Source organism: Microcebus murinus, chromosome 1 (genome assembly GCF_040939455.1).
Source record: "Microcebus murinus isolate Inina chromosome 1, M.murinus_Inina_mat1.0, whole genome shotgun sequence".
In the NCBI taxonomy this organism is placed as follows: domain Eukaryota; kingdom Metazoa; phylum Chordata; class Mammalia; order Primates; family Cheirogaleidae; genus Microcebus; species Microcebus murinus.
Window position 1 is genome coordinate 46,797,904 of NC_134104.1, and position 17,532 is coordinate 46,815,435.

General features: G+C 39.6%; 2 protein-coding genes across 9 annotated transcripts in view; one reads left to right on the forward strand and one right to left on the reverse strand.

The window, feature by feature from the left end:
- SENP7 (SUMO specific peptidase 7) overlaps window positions 1–852 on the reverse strand; it is a 142,080-nt gene extending 141,228 nt beyond the window's left edge. For all 8 annotated transcript variants that reach the window (XM_012779684.3, XM_012779682.3, XM_012779678.3 and 5 more), the window contains exon 1: window positions 663–852. In XM_012779684.3, coding sequence (XP_012635138.1) covers window positions 663–702 — 40 coding nt within the window. In that variant the 5' untranslated portion in view covers window positions 703–852. The remainder of the gene's footprint in view (window positions 1–662) is intronic.
- A 10,664-nt stretch (window positions 853–11,516) lies between these two features.
- On the forward strand, window positions 11,517–13,417 carry LOC105879428 (putative protein ARB2BP). Its single transcript, XM_012779654.2, has 2 exons — window positions 11,517–11,606; window positions 12,317–13,417. The coding sequence occupies exons 1-2, from the start codon at window positions 11,517–11,519 to the stop codon at window positions 13,415–13,417; spliced, it is 1,191 nt and encodes a 396-aa protein (XP_012635108.2).
- Window positions 13,418–17,532: the final 4,115 nt, after the last annotated feature.

Genomic DNA, 17,532 nt, shown 5'->3' on the forward strand with positions numbered 1-17,532 from the left:
TTCAAAAACAAAAATATGCTGAGAAAAAAACACAACGAAAGCACGGCTTCGAATCCTTTGTTCGACTCTGCAATCACTTTTGGAAGATGCAGGCGGAGGCTGGAAAAGAAAAAGGCTATTAAGCCGGCCTGTTCAGAAGCAGACACAGTGAGGCTTTTATCTGAGGAAAGTGTCAGTTACCAAGCCCCAACTTTCTTCCTGAGCTGCAGCTACTACCTGCCAGGGAGGGAGAGAGGGGAAGGGAGACAAAGTCGAGAATCAAAGGAATAAAGGAAAGTGGGGTCAGACGCAGAGAAGCTGGAAATGAAACTGGAACATTGGTGGAATTACGAGGAAGGCGTGGCAGGAGAGTGGCAAGCCAACCGGGAAGATCCGTGGGCCGATGAGACTCAAGGAGGGTGTTCGCAGGAGGAGGGAAAAAATGAAAGGGGTGTCGAGGTGAAGAGCGGCCGAAGCTTCGATGACAGCTTGGACTGCGTCTTCGACTCGAGGGGCGGGGGCGGCCTGGAGCCTTCCATTGTGCGCGCCCCCTCCTCCCCAGCCCCCGCCCTCACCCTCGCCCGGGCGGCTGCAAGCCGCGAGCAACCCCAACCTCCGCCTGCGCCTCCCATTTGTCCGGGGCAGGAGACAATATGCTCAGTCCTCCTCCGACCCCTTCTCACCGGACGAAGATCGCCGTCGCCCGAGCTTCCTCTTGTCCATCTTCTCCTCCTGCTGGAGTCGCAGTTGCGGGCGCTGTCACCTCAAGACCCCTCAGGCTTGGGGGAGGGAAGGGGGAGGGGAGAGGGAAAAAAAAAAAACAGCAAAGCTCGAACTGCGATTGCGCAAGAGCCGTCTCTTGCCCTTGGACCGGAAATCAGCCGTCCCTCCCACCTTCACTCGGAAATCACTTCCTGGGGCTTGTTTTCTCTGCAGCCTGTCGCCTCGAGCGCTTGTTAAGCAGAGGGTGTTTGTTGGTCTCTGCCCCTCTGGGGAAGTAAAACTGGGTGCGTAGTTTTAGTTTTGTTGACTTTGAAGACTAGGTTGACAAAAAGGAGAAAAATGTTAGGGATCCTTTTAGTTTACTGGATTTCGCGAGGTGACCCCAGAGATTATGAAAACAAAAGGTTACTGTTTTTGCAGTATTACATCCTCACAGCATACATACCTCTGCTACCTATTTGTCTTCAAGGAGCTTCCTCAAACTCAGAAACAGATTTTAAGATGGCACAGTTACTTGATAATAGCCTAGCTATTAGTCTAGCGTTTGTGGTAGAAATAAACAGATTAGGTCAGCTGACCAAAAAAAAAAAAGGGCATAGTAATAGAGGATTTCTTTTTTACATTAAAGCTCATCATTTTTCGCCCCCAGAGAGTCTCAACTCACTCTGTTGCCTGGGCTAGAGTGCCGTGGCTTCAGCCTAGCTCACAGCAACCTCAAACTCCTGGACTCAAGCAATCCTACTGCCTCAGCCTCCCGAGTAGCTGGAACTACAGGCATGCACCACCATGCCCAGCTAATTTTTTCTATATATTTTTAGTTGGCCAGTTAATTTCTTTCTATTCTTAATAGAGACCAGGTCTTGCTCTTGCTCAGGCTGGTTTTGAACTCCTGACCTTGAGCGATCTGCCCGCTTTGGCCTCCCAGAGTGCTAGGATTACAGGCGTGAGCCGCCCGGGCGGGACTAGACCTCAGTTTTGTTTTGTTTAGTTTTTTTAAAGATAAAATGCTGAGATGAAAAAACATAGGTGGCTTTACACTGCAATTTAAACTGCAATAAAGGTTCAATTAACCTTTATCACGGTATTTAAGGAACTAGCCTTGTGCCAATGAACTCGATGGCTGGCATTTTTAGCCTGATAACTTCTGAAGTCCTTTAAAAGAGCCCGTCAGTTTAGAAATTTTATCTTATTTTAATAACCATAATGTACATATTTGAATAATTTTTAAATGAATGTGTGAACTTTAATGATGATTTAATCACAAGAGTTAACAAAATTCAGCCCAGCACTCTAAGCAGGCAAAAAGATGCAAGAATGTTCCAATTCCTAAAAGGCTGTGGAAATAAAAGTTTACACCCACCCACCGCTGCCCCCAACTCCTATGCCCATCCCACTAAAGAATGAAGTCAGGCCGGGCGCTGTGGCTCACGCCTGTAATCCTAGCTCTTGGGAGGCCGAGGCGGGCTGATTGCTCAAGGTCAGGAGTTCAAAACCAGCCTGAGCAAGAGCGAGACCCCCGTCTCTACTATAAATAGAAAGAAATCAATTGGCCAACTGATATATATATAAAAAAAAAAAAATTAGCCGGGCATGGTGGCACATGCCTGTAGTCCCAGCTACCAGGGAGGCTGAGGCAGAAGGATCGCTCGAGCCCAGGAGTTTGAGGTTGCTGTGAGCTAGGCTGACGCCACGGCACTCACTCTAGCCTGGGCAACAATCTCAAAAAAAAAAAAAAAAAAGAATGAAGTCAATAAAGAAAAGGGACTAGCCCAATTCACCCAATCACTACAGCAGTCTCCTGCCTCATGAGTTGAGCCATCTTAATTACTATGAGGCCAGTGCTGAGGTAGATATAAGGCATCAGGTACTAAGGGGTATTGGGCGAAGAGGAAGGGAGTGTTTTACATGGCAGGAATGACTGAAAGGCAGGAATTCTTAAAGGCTTGCTGGGATAGAAATTCACTGGTAAGGATTTCATTTAAAGATCCTGGTTTATTTCTATTTAACAAATGAAAACATTGCTTACTGAAAAATAATTGAATTTTAAGTTTCCTTATTAATCAGCTTTTTTAACTAAAGAATTTAACTGACTCAAGAATCAAGCTGGGGGGCCCGGGTGCATGCTTGTAATCCTAGCACTCTGGGAGGCTAAGTTGGAAGGATTGCTTGAGGTCAGGAGTTCAAGCCCCACCTGAGCAAGAGTGAGACCCAGGCTCTACTGAAAATAGAAAAAAATTTAGTTGGGTGTGGTGGTGTGGGCTTGTAGTCCCAGCTACTGAGGAGGCTGAGGCAGGTGGATCATTAAAGCCCAAGAGTTTGGGGTTGCTGTGAGCCAGGCTGACTGTACGGCACTCTAGCCTGGGTGACAGAGCAAGACTCTGTCCCCCGCCCCCTCCAAAAAAAAAGAGAGGAAGCCAATATACTGAGACAACAGGAGTTATAGCAGACAAATAATTTAATATCATAGGCACCGTTCGAGGAGATGAGGAATTTCTCAAATTCATCACCCCAAGAATTTGAGAGAAAGGGTTTTTAAGGATAGTTTAGCAGGCAAAGGGCTAAGCAATTGTGTCTGCTGATTGGCTGGGGATGAACTCACAGGATCAGGATGCAGATATTGTCTTCTTATGCTGAGTCAGTTCCCAGGTGGCAAGACCAGCTGAGTTGATTCCTTTGGCCACTGGCCTGGTTGGGTCAGTTGGTCTACCAAAATGTAGGGTTTACTCAGATACCGATCACACAGCAAAAAAAAAAAAAAAAAAAAAATCAAAATGTAGGGTTTGGAAGATATCTCAAAGCCCAGCCTTAGGTTTCATAGGGATAATGTTATCTATGGGAGAAATGAAGAAAGCTAAGAATCTTCATGACCCTAAGCTATGTGACTCTTGAGTCGTAAGTGATTATAGGAAAGCATGCTAGGGAAAAATGGCTGGTTATATTTATATACAGACATATTTTTTTAAAGGATGCCTATACCATTGCAGAGTTCAGGCCCTTACCACTATTCCCTCTTTTAGCCTTTTATTCATTTTCATAGCTATGAAAGTCAGGAGAGTGCTTACTTTGGAGGGAGTGATAGGGTGCTCGGAAGTACTTTTGGGATGGCTGCCAAAAGCAGCCTGGGGTAGTTACAAGAATGTTTCTCTTTATAATATTTCACTAAACTATTTGTTAATAAAAAGAAAAAGAAGAAAAAAACTTTCCCAGAAGATTCCCAGAATCTTCCCAGAAGATTCTGTTGCATACTTAAGTTTGAGAAACTCAACATTTGATGGCATCTGTTTTTTTCTATATCTGATATTCTGTTTCCTATATGTCTTTGCCTCAAGTGTATTAAATATAGCTTCCTTAGTCTTTCCTGGGGAAAGGTAAACAGTGGGTAGGAACACTATGTAGTTTCCTCTTTTTTTGAAACTTCTACATATATTATTTTAAGACCCCTATTTTCTATAATTTACTAAATGGAGTTGTAGTACAGGCATAATTATTTTTCTAAAAATCTACATCATTACATCCTATGTTAGGATAAGAAATGTAGTGCTGCTTTTGTACCAAAACAGTATTCTTTCTTTAAAATATATTTTCTAGGAGTTTTTTGTTTTGTTTTTCTAAATATGAAAATATATGAAAACATGATTACTGTAAAAAAAAGTATCATTAGATATTTTTAAATTTTCTGAGTAAAGCATCCTTCATTCTGTTCTTCTTAGTGGCATGGGATACATAAAAGGGCTTTTTTCTCAAATGTAACAAAGGATTATAATTACTGTAATAGGACATTGGTATGTAACCAGGGTAAAATTAGCCCCTAACTTCTCAGGTCATAAAATTATTTTTTTATAGAAGCTTACTAATCACCTGTGAAAATATGAAATATTAACTATAACAACTATATGATCCTAGAGAGGAAAGGGGCTCCTTAAAAATTAAAATATGCCAATTAAAATTATTTGCATCTATGATTCTAGTGCCCCACACACTCTCATCTTAAAGATATTCACACCTAATCTAGAGTAGTCAGATTCATATCAATAAATGGTGGTAGAATGGCGTTTACCAGGGCCTGGGGTGAGGGAGAAATGGGAAGTTATTGTTTAATGGGTGTACAGTTACAGTTTTATAAGATGAAAAATGTTCTGTGGATGAATGTCAATGATGGTTGCATAACAGTGTAAATGAATTTAATGCCACTGAACTGCACACTTAAAAATGGTTAAAATGGCAAATTTTATGTTATATATATATATTTTGTTTCTGGTGCTATATCCAGGGAGATATGTTATATATATTTTACAATTTTTTTTAATTTTAAAAAATAACTTAGCACAAAATATAACAGCTTTGTTACCACCTAACCCAGGTTACTAGAAAGGCCTAATTTCAAATTCTAATGAGTGGATGCTATTCTTTTTTTTTAATTTCAATCTGTGTCAAATGACTGGGCTACTTAATATAGAAAACCAAATGCCTACCAAACGGCTCCACTAAATTTTTAGTGAATGAATGAAATAAAAGGTCTAATACTATGTATTTTTAAATCATTGGTATTTTGTATTTTATTGTATCATTTTTGTATTTTATTTATTTGTATTTTATTGTATCATTGTATTTTAAATCATTAATCTTCTATCAGGCCCCTAGAGCTGCCTTAGTTACTTTGGGCATGTCACTTTACCTTTGAAAGCCTTAACTTCTTCTCCATTTATAAAATAAACATATTAGCTAAGAATATCAATAAGGTCCCTTTCAGCTCTAACAATCTTATTTTTGAAGGTAAGCTATTAAGGAAACCAGAATATGTCACCCCAAAATATGCCTCTCTGACATAAAATTATTATTTTTGGTTTTTTTGAGACAAGGTCTTGCCTTGTTGCAGAGGCTGGGGGGGTGGTGTCATCATCTCTGACTACCACCTCAAATTCCTGGGTTCAAGTAATCCTCCTATCTCAGCCGCCCAAGTAGCTGGAACTACAGGTGCACATCACCATACCCAGCTAATTTTTTTACTATGTTGTTCAAGCTGGTCTCGAACCCATGGGCTCAAGGGATCCTCCCACCTCAGCCTCCTGAAGTGCTGTTATTAGAGGTGTCAGTCACCTCACCCAGCCTCATGAAAATTATTTTTGAGCTGAAAGCAATTAAGCAGCAACAAATGGAAGGAAACTCCTTCTCCTGGGTCTTTTCTGCCTAAATTCTCTTTTACTGGAGACAACTCTAGACTCTTACTCACCCAGAGAGAGCACCAGAGGAATCTGTCAACAAACCCTACTCCATTAATTTTCTACCATATGTTTAATATTTACATTCCCACTGTTTCCCACACTTAGAAACCTAAAACTCTTTGCTTTATCCTTACATTTCTCCACAGATTTATTGTTCTTTTTTTTTTTTTTTTTTTTTTTTGAGACAAAGTCTGGCTCTGTTGCTATGGCTAGAGTGCCATGGCATCAGCCTAGTTCACAGCAACTTCAAACTCCTGGGCTCAAGCAATCCTACTGCCTTAGCCTCCCAAGTACCTGGGACTACAGGCATGTGCCACCATGCCTGGCTAATTTTTTCTATGTATATTTTTAGTTGTCTAGATAATTTCTATTTTTTCAGTAGAGATGGGAGTCTCACTCTTGTTCAAACTGGTCTCGAACTCCTGACTTTGAGCGATCCACCTGCCTCAGCCTCCCAGAGTGCTAGGATTACAGGCATGAGCCACCACGCCCGGCCAGATTTATTGTTCTTTATTGATAATGCTGTATGAGCCAGAGTCTAAGCCACTGTTTTGAATTACTTTTCATTGAAGTTTCTCCCACATGATGTGCACTGCATGCATTAATAAACTTGTTTGCTTTTCTCTTGTTAATCTTTCTTTTGTTACGGGGGTTCATCCCAAATAAGAACTCATGAGTGTTAAGTAAAAACTTATTTTTCCTCTTCTACCCTATCTTATTCCAACCCATTCTTTGGAAAATTAAGCATAGAAACAGTTGGATTCTATTTTAATGAACCATTTTTTATTTGATTGAGAGATATATCATCTTCATTTGCAAAGGGAAAACAAATATATAGAGATGTGTAGGATATTCTCTAAGAATATTTCATAAACCTCTGATATTAACTTTAGAATTATAGAAGCCTCTACAATTTTTCATAAGCTTTGTGTGCATGTTTCTCTTATGCATATAGCTAGAGAACTTTTAAAGTGCTCTTTACTTTCTTATGCTATTGGCATAAACATAAAATTCTAACAATATTTAAGTGTCTACTGTGCAGTAGGCACTACCCAATAACTAGAGATACAGTAGTGAGCAAAACAAAGTCCCTATCTCTGCTGTCATGAAACTTAACATTCTAATGGCGGGAAGTAGACAATAAGCAAACATAGTGCTAAAAAAAAAAAAGTAGGGAAGGATAAGAGAAAGGGAGAGAGTTGCCTTTTCAGATAAAATGCTAAGAGATAGTCACTCTGATAACACGTGGGCAGAAACTTGAAGGCAGTGAAGCCCCATAGTTATCTAGGAGCAGAGTGTTCCAGACTGTGGGCATAGCAAGGATGAATACCCTTAAAGAGAAGCTCGTTCACAAGTTGATGGCAAAGAAACCAGGTGTGCCTATGGTGAAGTTAGCAAGAGAGTGGTAGGAAATGACACCTGAGAAAGCTAAGAACCAGATCACGTAACCAGATAAGTAAGCAAGCAAGAGAATTGAAGGAAATGACATTGGAGAGCTAAGCGCTTTGTGGGACCTTGTAGGCCATGGTAAGGATTTAGGCTTTTATTTTGAGTGAGAGGGGAGACCATTTAGAATTTTAGTGAGCCTGCTTCTCTAGACCGTGAACTTCACACATCCTTCTCAGTTTCTCCCAACTCCCCTTAGGTGGGACAAGATGGCTAGTGTGGATTGGAGTTAGGTATCCCCCCCACTTCCCCCGGTTAGTTAGGCTCTTACAAAACTCCAGCAGATTAGGCTTTGGTTAAATAGTTTCTCCTGAGGACAGGCCTTGTTAAGAAGAACAAAATGCTCTGATGTATTTCAAAATGGTTCCTTTTCCCTACGCACTGCCAGCGGCATAGATGGTTAGCGTGAGGACCTGTGGACCTGTTAGAGCTCTAAGAGGTAAAACTCACAAAAGAAGGGGATGGGGAATGGATCCCCTAGAGTTTTTGTTCCCCAGACTTGTCCATACAGAGCTCCAGTAAGTTGCTAATTATATAGTTCAGGTCCCTATCTGGGCACTGGTTCTATTGGATGTTTCAGTTCCTTGTTTCTGCTCTGAGAAATTTTGATTCTCTGCATTCACCTGTCAGTCTCTGTAGTTTTGGAGGCAGTGGTTTGCCCAGTAAGCTCACTTTTCTTTCAGATCTAAAAAGAGTTGCTTAGGTTTGTTCAGCTTTTTATTTCTTGTTAAGACTCAGTAGCAACTTCCAAGATTTTTACATGCCAGACCAGAAACAGGAATTCAACAAACATATTACCATTAAAAATGTTGAGCAAGGATGTAACATCCAATTCAGATGTTTTGAAAGGATCATTCTGACTGCTATGTGGGAAACAGACTAGAGGGAGACAAGCTTATGCAGAGACTAAATAGTAGACTATTAATGAAGGTGAGAGTTGATGGTGACTTGTTCTCGGGTGGTCAAAGTAGAGGGAATAGATGATTAGATTATAGATATCTTTCAAATAACAGAACCCATAGATTTGCTGATTGATTGCATGTGGGGTGTGGAAGAGAAGAGAAGTTTACAGCATGAGCCAAGTGAAAGAATGAAGTTCTCATTACTAAGGTAGGAGAAACTGGCAGGAGTAGATTGAAGGGAATGTCTTAAACATGTTAAATTTGAGATGGCTATTTGACATCCAGTAGATACACTAGGCAGACAGTTGGACAGCTTGTCAAGGAGACGATTACAGGTTGGAGTATATTAGCCAAGCACAATGTACTACAATTAATTCTAAAGAATTGTCTATCTTTTTCTATGAGATACCACCTTGATCCTATTCACCCCAAGTCTACCAATCCTTTATATACCTGTGTGCTATTTTTTCTTTTCTTTTTTCTTTTTTCTTTTTTTTTTTTTTTTATTTTTTTTTTTGCCAATTCCCATTCTTTCCTCCTGAGAATTCTCTCTCAACAAACTAGGGACACAAACACCTAACAAAAATGAAAAAGACAGCCGGGGGCGGTGGCTCACACCTGTAATCCTAGCACTCTGGGAGGCCGAGGCGGGCGGATTGCTCAAGGTCAGGAGTTCGAAACCAACCTGAGCAAGAGCGAGACCCGTCTCTACTATAAATAGAAACAAATTAATTGGCCAACTAATATATATACAAAAAATTAGCCGGGCATGGTGGCGCATGCCTGTAGTCCCAGCTACTCGGGAGGCTGAGGCAGGAGGATTGCTTGAGCCCAGGAGTTTGAGGTTGCTGTGAGCTAGGCTGACGCCATGGCACTCACTCTAGCCTGGGCAACAGAGACTCTGTCTCAAAAAAAAAAGAAAAGAAAAGAAAAAGAGTAATAGGATGCTACTAGAAAATACTGATTTTGTTTATTCATCCTTTGAAGAAAAAGCTAAATATTTAGCTAACAACTTTCTTTGCTTAATTTGAGTTTTAAATATTCTGTATCCTTCTCTTTATTTTTAGTTCAGAAAAAGGTAGTTTACAGCACAGCACCTGAATAAACACAACATTTTTAGATTTGAGAGATTACTTTTCTGTGCAAACCTCCTCTTTCATTCCAAATTATGAAATAGACTTTCCTTTTGGAGAGCAATTTGGCAATGTCTGGTTAAAATGGAGAATGCGGAAATGACCCAGAAATCTCACTTCTAGCTATATTGCTTAGGGAAATTCTTAATATGTACACAAAAATATATGTAGAAGAATATTCATTGCAGCTTTGCTTGTGATAGTGGAAAATTGGAGCAAGCTAAATATTCCTCAAAAGGCAAATGGTTAAATAACAGCACATTCAAGCAATAGAACACTATAAACAGATACAATGAATAAAATAGAATTACATTTATTAATGTGGATAAAAATCATAGATAATATAGAGAAAAAGGAACAAGAAATATATATGTAGTTTTATTTCACATATCTCCTATCATTAGATCATCCTAATTTCCAGAAACTTCCATGTGTGAGACATTATGTAAAATGGTTTTTACATTCATTAGTTCATTTAATTCTCATAACAACCTTGTGAGGTAATTGACGTTATCACCATTTTGCATTTATTCATTTAAAAAATTATATAATATGTGCCAGACACTGTTCTAAGCACTGAATGTACAGCCATGACTTAAAGTTCCTTTTCACATAGAGCTTTAATTCTTCTGATAGAAGACTGATAAAAAATATGCAAATAGTTATGTGTGAGGTGGTAATACAGGCTATGAAGAGGAAAGATAAAGCATCATAGCTGGATATAAAGTAGCAAGAATTATTTTTGATAACTTAAACTAAAACTTAGAATTGAAGATGAATCACAGAAGACAAGAAACCTGCTGAAAGTTACTCAGCTTGGAAATTTGGAGCTAGGATTGAAACCTAAATTGATCGAATTCCAGTGGCTTCTCGTTTTAAAGGATAGTTAAGTCAGCCAGTCATTTACACTTTAGGAAAAATATATTAACTACCTAATAACACCTGAGATCAGCAACATTATACGAGTTTTTAATGGAACAGGAAGGAATAGAGAATAGATAGATGCTTTGGACAACTAAAAATCTTCATAAAGTACCAGTTGAGTATGGGAGTCAGAGAATAAGATTCAGAAAGTGAGAAAACAGTTAAGAAATCGGAACAAGCAAACTTAATTTTGTCTTAGGCCTGCTGGCAGTTTGAGTTGCACTGAAAGGGAGAATGTTAGTGTATTTAAGAATGGGAATTTGAGAGTCAGCCTCTTACACCATCTTACACCATCTTTCAATATTTATTTGCCTTTAGGGCAAGCCGCTTAATCTTTCAGAGTCTTTTCTTTTCCCCTTAAGCTCTACGCACAGAAACTGTGTAAATTAACTTCTCATTCAACCTATTTTTTTCCTTCTCAGATATCAGAATAACCATATCTTCTGGTATTAGATGAATTGATCATAACCTATACTGCCTGATTCACATTTTACCCACACTGTTCTGCCATTTATTTAACAGCAAAATGTATTAAATGTCTACTGTAGAAATAAATGAAGACCAACAAAATGAGGAAAGCAAAGCCTATTTATTCTGAGCTTGCTATAGAAAGAGACTCAGCCATTATCCCTTGCATTTGAGCAGAGACTCAAAGGCAGTCAGGGGAGTGGAAAAAAGAGACTTCAGGTTTTCCCTGACTGCCAGCTGTTGCCATGGGAAGCGAGGAGGGCTAACTAAAAGGGAGGGGCAATCATATGTGATTGGTGAGGGGTACATATCTGGCTTTCCCCGGTCCCAAGTTAGAAGTGATGACAAAAATTAGAGAAGCTGTCAGTTATTAAGTCCTGGCCATTTTGAGCCAATCATTAGAGAAATTATTGGTTAGTCTTCCAGATTGTCACTAGAGATAAAAATATGGCTTCCTGACAGTCCAACTTATGCCAGGGTGACTTCCTGGGTTTATTGTAGATAAGGGATTAATGTCCTGGGAAGGGTTGCTGGAGGTGTGGATCAAAGCTCTATATTTATATGTGGTCTGTCTTGGTTTGTTCGTGTTGCTACAAAGAAATACCAAAGCCTGGGTAATTTATAAAGAAAAGAGGATTATTTGGCTCACAGGTTTGCAGGCTGTATAAGAAGTGGCATCAGCATCTGCTTCTGATGAGGGCTTCCAGCTGCTGGCATTCATGGCAGAAGGTAAAGGCAAGCCAGCATGTAGAGATCACGTGGCAAGAGAGGAAGAGGAAAAGAAGAGAGAAGAACGGGGAGCAGAGGAGGTACTAGGCTCTTTTCAACAACTGGTTCTTGCAGGAACTAAGAGTGAGAACTCACTTCTCCAGTGAGAATGGCACCAAGCCACTCATGAGAGATCTACGCTCACAACCCAGATACTTTCCATGAAGTCCCACCTCCAACACTGGGGATCAAATTTCAACATGAGATTTGGCAGGACTAAACAAATCATATCCAAATCATAGCATGATCTGTCCATTGTCCCTCCATATATTCTGTCTCTCACTACTTTGTATAATTCATAATTATTTTGAGTTAAAGTCTTTACCATAGGCCAGGTACAGTGGCTCATGCCTGTAATCCTAGCTCTCTGGGAGGCCAAGGCGTGAAGATCCCTGGAGGTCAGGAGTTGGAGACCAGCCTGAGCAAGAGTGGGACCCCATTTTTACTAAAAATAGAAAAAATTAGCCAAGCACAGTGGTGGGTGCCTAGAGTCCCAGCTACCAGGGAGGCTGAGTCAGGAGGATTGCTTGAGCCCAAGAGTTGGCAGTTGCAGTGAGCTACGATGATGCCACTGCACTCTAGCCTGGGTGACAGAGCAAGACTCTGTCTCAAAAAACAAAAGTTTAAAAGGTTAATGTCTTCCTGAAGTGCTTAATTTAGCATGATGTCCCACTGGAAGAATTTGGCAAACTGAAAATTTTATTTTACTTTTTTCTAACACTGATACATTATTGCTGTTTTTTACTTTCAGTGGCTACCAATGACTCAGGAGCTAAGCTTCCAAAAATTTATTGAACAATCTGACTTACTAGAAGAACTTAAATATGACTTCAATGACAATGCTGAATTGAGACACACCGAGACACAAAGGCCTTTTGTCTTTAACTATTATAAAAATGTCCTTGAGAGAAATAGCAAGCGCTACCAAGCCCTTGGCCATTTGCTTGAACAATACATTTATGAGCTTTTGGAGAAAGTGTGCAAATTACAAAAAGTATATATCCCACCAGAGGCTGATAAAGAACCAAGAAGCTTCTTTTTCATGAGTGAGAGAGCATTAACAAATTATCATTCTGTTCTTCTTGTCCTTCTTCAAGACCACGGGGTCTTCCGAGCTGGTCAGTGGAGTCAGCAGGCAATAATACATCATGGTCTCCAACATGGAAGTCAGATACCGTGTATTCAGATGGCATTGCAGGCACATTATGATGTAATTGTGCTAAACCCCAATGACAGTTTTATGGACCTAAATACAGAAAAAGAGTGGAATGGGCCTTTAACACAAAATAAAAATATTGAGTCCTCTTCCCAAAAAATGACTCAAGCTGAGAGCTTTCTCTCTCTTAAGCATCCTCCCCAATGCATTCCAAAAAGATACAGCAACACCCCTGAAGAACACATGGCTTACATATGGGATTACTTCATTTCAAAGACTGAAGGCAAGGATGTTGCCTTCATTGTACATGGTTATGGAGGCTTGGTTTTCATGGACTTACTTGTTAGTAGAAAGTGGGAAGTCATGAGCAAAGTATACGCTGTTGCGCTTATTGACTCTGAACATCATGTAGGACACCAGCTGGGAAGTGACGTACAATTATTAGCATGGATAAAGCACCACTGCCGGGAATGGGTGACAAGTCCTAAGCCTTTGGATAAACCTGAAGCTACCGTTTTGAAAAAGGAGTTTCCTACGGTTTCTGCTGGCACAGAAAAATACAACTTAGCCCCTTCCTCTAGCCTTCAGTCCATTTTTAAATACTTTAAAAAAGCTTTGAAAGCCAAAGCAACTGTTAATTTCTCACAAATGCCAGTAGTAACTAGAAGCTCCACAAAAAGAAAGCAAAATGCTTAAGCTACATTTTTTTGTCTTCTAAGATTTTTTTTGTCCCCCTGGAACTTTGATAATATAGATGCTGGAGGGAAAAAGATGCTTCCAGCTCACATAAAATATTATGTTGTGGCTTGTGGTTTGATTTATTACTTTTTTAAAAAAGTAAACATATCCTCTTTTAGCATATTGATGAGCTAGAAAGTCAGTGCCATCGTTAATATTTTACCACATTAGTCAAGTGTGAAGACCTTTCTTTTGAAAAGCTATGGTTAATATAATGACACCAAATCTGCAGTTGATAAAAATTAAATATTAAGTCAATCTTTAATTTGTATATCAATGTCATAATAAAATTAGAAGTGAACATAAAAATTAAGCTAATTTCATTATTTTGTTCTTTTGCTTAAATTTGTTGGTCTTGTATGTGTGTGTTCACTCAGGTATTCAACTAATATTTGAGGGCCTACTGTGTGCCAACTCATAGTAGGTATTGGGGACACAGTAGCAAACAAAGCCAATGTTGTCTTTGTCTTTAAAGAATTTACAATGAAAAAGAAATTACAAATGTGAAGAATGTTAAAAAGGAAAGAGTGCCATAGAATATCTAGCATGAGTGCTAACCAGCCTTGGGGTTCAGGGAATATTATAGTAAAATATATATAATAAAATTATGTTTAGTTTGAAGAATAATAGTAGTTAGCTAGGAGAACAAAGTCATAGACAAATGAACAGCCTATGCAAAGGTGTTAAGGCAGGAAAAAGAAGTCCAGTTCACCTGGAGCTGAAAGATTGAGTGGGGAGTAGTATTCAGGAAAATATTATTCATGACACTTGTTAAAGACAGTAAGGAAGACTTTATTTAAGAAGGGCCACTGGGCCAGGTGTGGTGGCTAACACCTATAATCCTTGCACTTTGGGAGGCTGAGGAGGAGAATCACTGGAGGCCAGGAGTTCAAGACCGGCCTAAGCAAAAGCAAGACCCCATCTCTACAAAAAATAGAAAAAATTAGCTGGGTGTGGTGGCACACATCTGCAGCCCCAGCTACCCTGGAGACTGAGGCAGGAGGACTGGTTAAGCCCAGGAGTTTGAGGTTGCAGTGAGTTGTGATCATGCCACTGTACTCTAACCCGGGACAGAGCAAGACCCTGTCCCCAAAAAAGGAAGAAAAAAAAAAAAGTGAAGGTCTGTTGTAGCAGGGGATTTGCAGTAGGGGAGAGAGATTGGACTAAACTCTGAATACAAGGACAACTAGGGATTTACAACCAAAGAACAGGGTAGGGGTCAGTGGATGAAAAATTACTAAGAGGAAACATCCGTGTTAAGAGAGATTCTTGCTGAAGGCAGGCCAGGTGAAGTGTGAGAAATTTGATCAGATATTGAAGGTGATTAGATACCAAGGGTGGAGGGATGTCACTAAACTGATTCAACAGGATTCTCGCTAAAACTGGACTAAGCAAGCTGACTAATAATAAAATAGCTCAACTCAGTTGTTGATTATAAGTGTTGTTGGTTATATCTTTGCTCTGGAGTGCTATAGATTGGATGTTTGTGTCCCCTTGCCCAGTAAAATTCTTATGTTGAAACCTAATCCCCAACACAATGGTATTTGGAAGTACAGTGTGATTAGGTCATAAGGGCTCAAACCTCATGAATGGGATTAGTGTGTCCATATAAAAGAGGAGAGACCTCTCTTGCTCATTCTGTCATGGGAGGACACAGTGAAGAGATGGCTATTTATGAACCAGAAAATGGACCCTCACCAGTCACAGAATCTGCTGGCATCATGATACTAACCTCCAAAACTATGAGAAATACCTTTCTATTGTTTATAAGCCACCCAGTCTATGGTATTTTTGTTGTAGTGACAATTTTTTTGCTTGGCCAAATTTTAGTCAGGCTCCTAAACTGTCTCACAGGCTCCTCTGTGCATTTCCTTATAAAATCCAATTTTAGTAAAGAACCCTACTAAGTCAGTTTAGCAAGAACCCCACCCCCAACACCCTTAATACATGATCAGCCTCAATGTTGGATCAGGTTCCTCATCCTCTACCATCCCACAGGTGATGTCTGATCACCCTGGCCTGTCTTTAACAAGAATCTCTCCAGCCTTGATATTCCCTCTTAGTAATTTTCCATCCACTGACCCCTACCCTACTCCTTGGCTATAAATTTCTACTTGCCTATGCTGTATTTATGTACTTAGAGTTGAGTGCAGTCTCTCTCCACTGCAAAATCCCATTGCTATAGTCCCTACCTATTGCATAATCCTGAATAAAGTCTTCCTTACTATGGTTTAACAATTATCATCAAATAATTTTTTTCTTCAACAATTTCAGCCCAAATGCACTAAGACAGGGAATATGTTTATCTTCTCACTTTTAAATATTTCATGTTTTCATAAATATTATGCCTCCATATATTTAAAAATTGTTTTTCTCTACAAAGCATCACCATTTTTGCTCCACACAGGAAATGCTTTTGTTGAAAACAAAGCTTAAACTTTCTCACCTAGTCCCTTGCTATTACCTTACTCTGGCTTCTGATATTGATCTGTCTTTACAGCTTGAAGTCAAAAAAAGGACATCTCTGGTTTTTTTACTATAAACTGAAGACCAGGGGTGTGTGCTGACAGAGAGAAAACTGGTATGGGGAAGTCTTCAGGAAAATCCTAAGACCCTTGATATCACCAAGTAATGATTTTTTTCCTTTCTTTTTTTTTTTTTTCCTAGTTCTTTTTTATTTTTTATTTCAGCATATTATGGGGGTACAGATTTCAAGGTTTCAATAAATGCCCCTTCCCCCCTCCCCCCACAAGTCTGAGTCTCCAGCATGACCATCCCCCAGATGGTGCACATCTCACTCATTATATAAGTATATAGCCGTGCCTCTCTCCCCTACCACCTGCCCAATACCCTATTACTGTAGTACCTATGTGTCCACTTAGATGCTTCTCAGTTAATACCAATTTGCTGGTGAGTATATGTGGTGCTTGTTTTTCCATTCTTGGGAAACTTCACTTAATAGTATGGGTTCCAGCTCTAACCAGGAAAATATAAGATGTGCTATGTCACCATTGTTTCTTAGAGCTGAATAGTACTCCATGGTATATATATACCACATTTTATTAGTCCATTCTTGGATTGATGGGCACTTGGGCTGTTTCCACAGCCTTACAATTATGAATTGTGCTGCTATAAACATTCGAGTGCAGGTGTCTTTTTTGTAGAGTGTCATAGGATCTTTTGGGTAGATGCCCAGTAATGGGATTGCTGGGTCAAATGGTAGATTCACTTGTATCGCTTTAAGGTATCTCCATATTGCTTTCCACAGAGGTTGAACTAGTTTGCAGTCCCACCAGCAGTGTAGGACTGTTCCTCTCTCTCTGCATCCACGCCAGCATTTATTGTTTGGAGACTTTTTGATAAAGGCCATTCTCACTGGAGTTAAGTGATATCTCATTGTGGTTTTGATTTGCATTTCCCTGATGATTAGAGATGTTGAGCATTTTGTCATATGTTTGTTGGCCATTCTTCTGTCTTCTTTAGAAAAGTTTCTGTTCAAGTCCTTTGCCCACTTTTTAATAGGATTATTTGATTTTTTCTTCCTGATTTTCGTGAGTTCTAAGTATATTCTAGTTATCAGCCCCTTATCAAATGCATAGGATGCAAAAATTTTCTCCCATTGTGTAGGTTGTCTATTTACTTTCATGACTATTTCTTTGGTTGTGCAGAAGCTTTTTAGTTTGATCATGTCCCATTGATTTTATTTTTGTTGCTGCTGTGATTGCCTTTGGGGATTTCTTCATAAACTCTTTGCCTAGGCCGATGTCTAGGAGAGTGTTTCCAACTTTTTCCTCTAGAATTCTAATAGTTTCATACCTTAGGTTTAAGTCTGTTATCCAGCGTGAGTTGGTTTTTGTGAGAGGTGAAAGGTGTGGGTCCTGTTTTAGCCTTCTACAGGTGGCTATCCAGTTTTCCCAGCACCATTTATTGAAAGGGATTCTTTTCCCCAGCGTATGTTTTTGTCTGCTTTGTCAAAGATTAGATGGCTATATGAGGATGGTTTTATATCAGGATTCTCACATCTGTTCCACTGGTCAATATTCCTATTTTTGTGGCAATACCAGATTGTTTTA

Bases quoted from the DNA above. Each gene is read 5' to 3' on its own strand.
- LOC105879428 (XM_012779654.2), top strand. From the start codon at position 11,517: ATGGCAGAAGGTAAAGGCAAGCCAGCATGTAGAGATCACGTGGCAAGA. The intron at 11,607-12,316 runs GTACTAGGCTCT...TTTTACTTTCAG, and splicing joins AAGAACGGGGAGCAGAGGAG to TGGCTACCAATGACTCAGGA.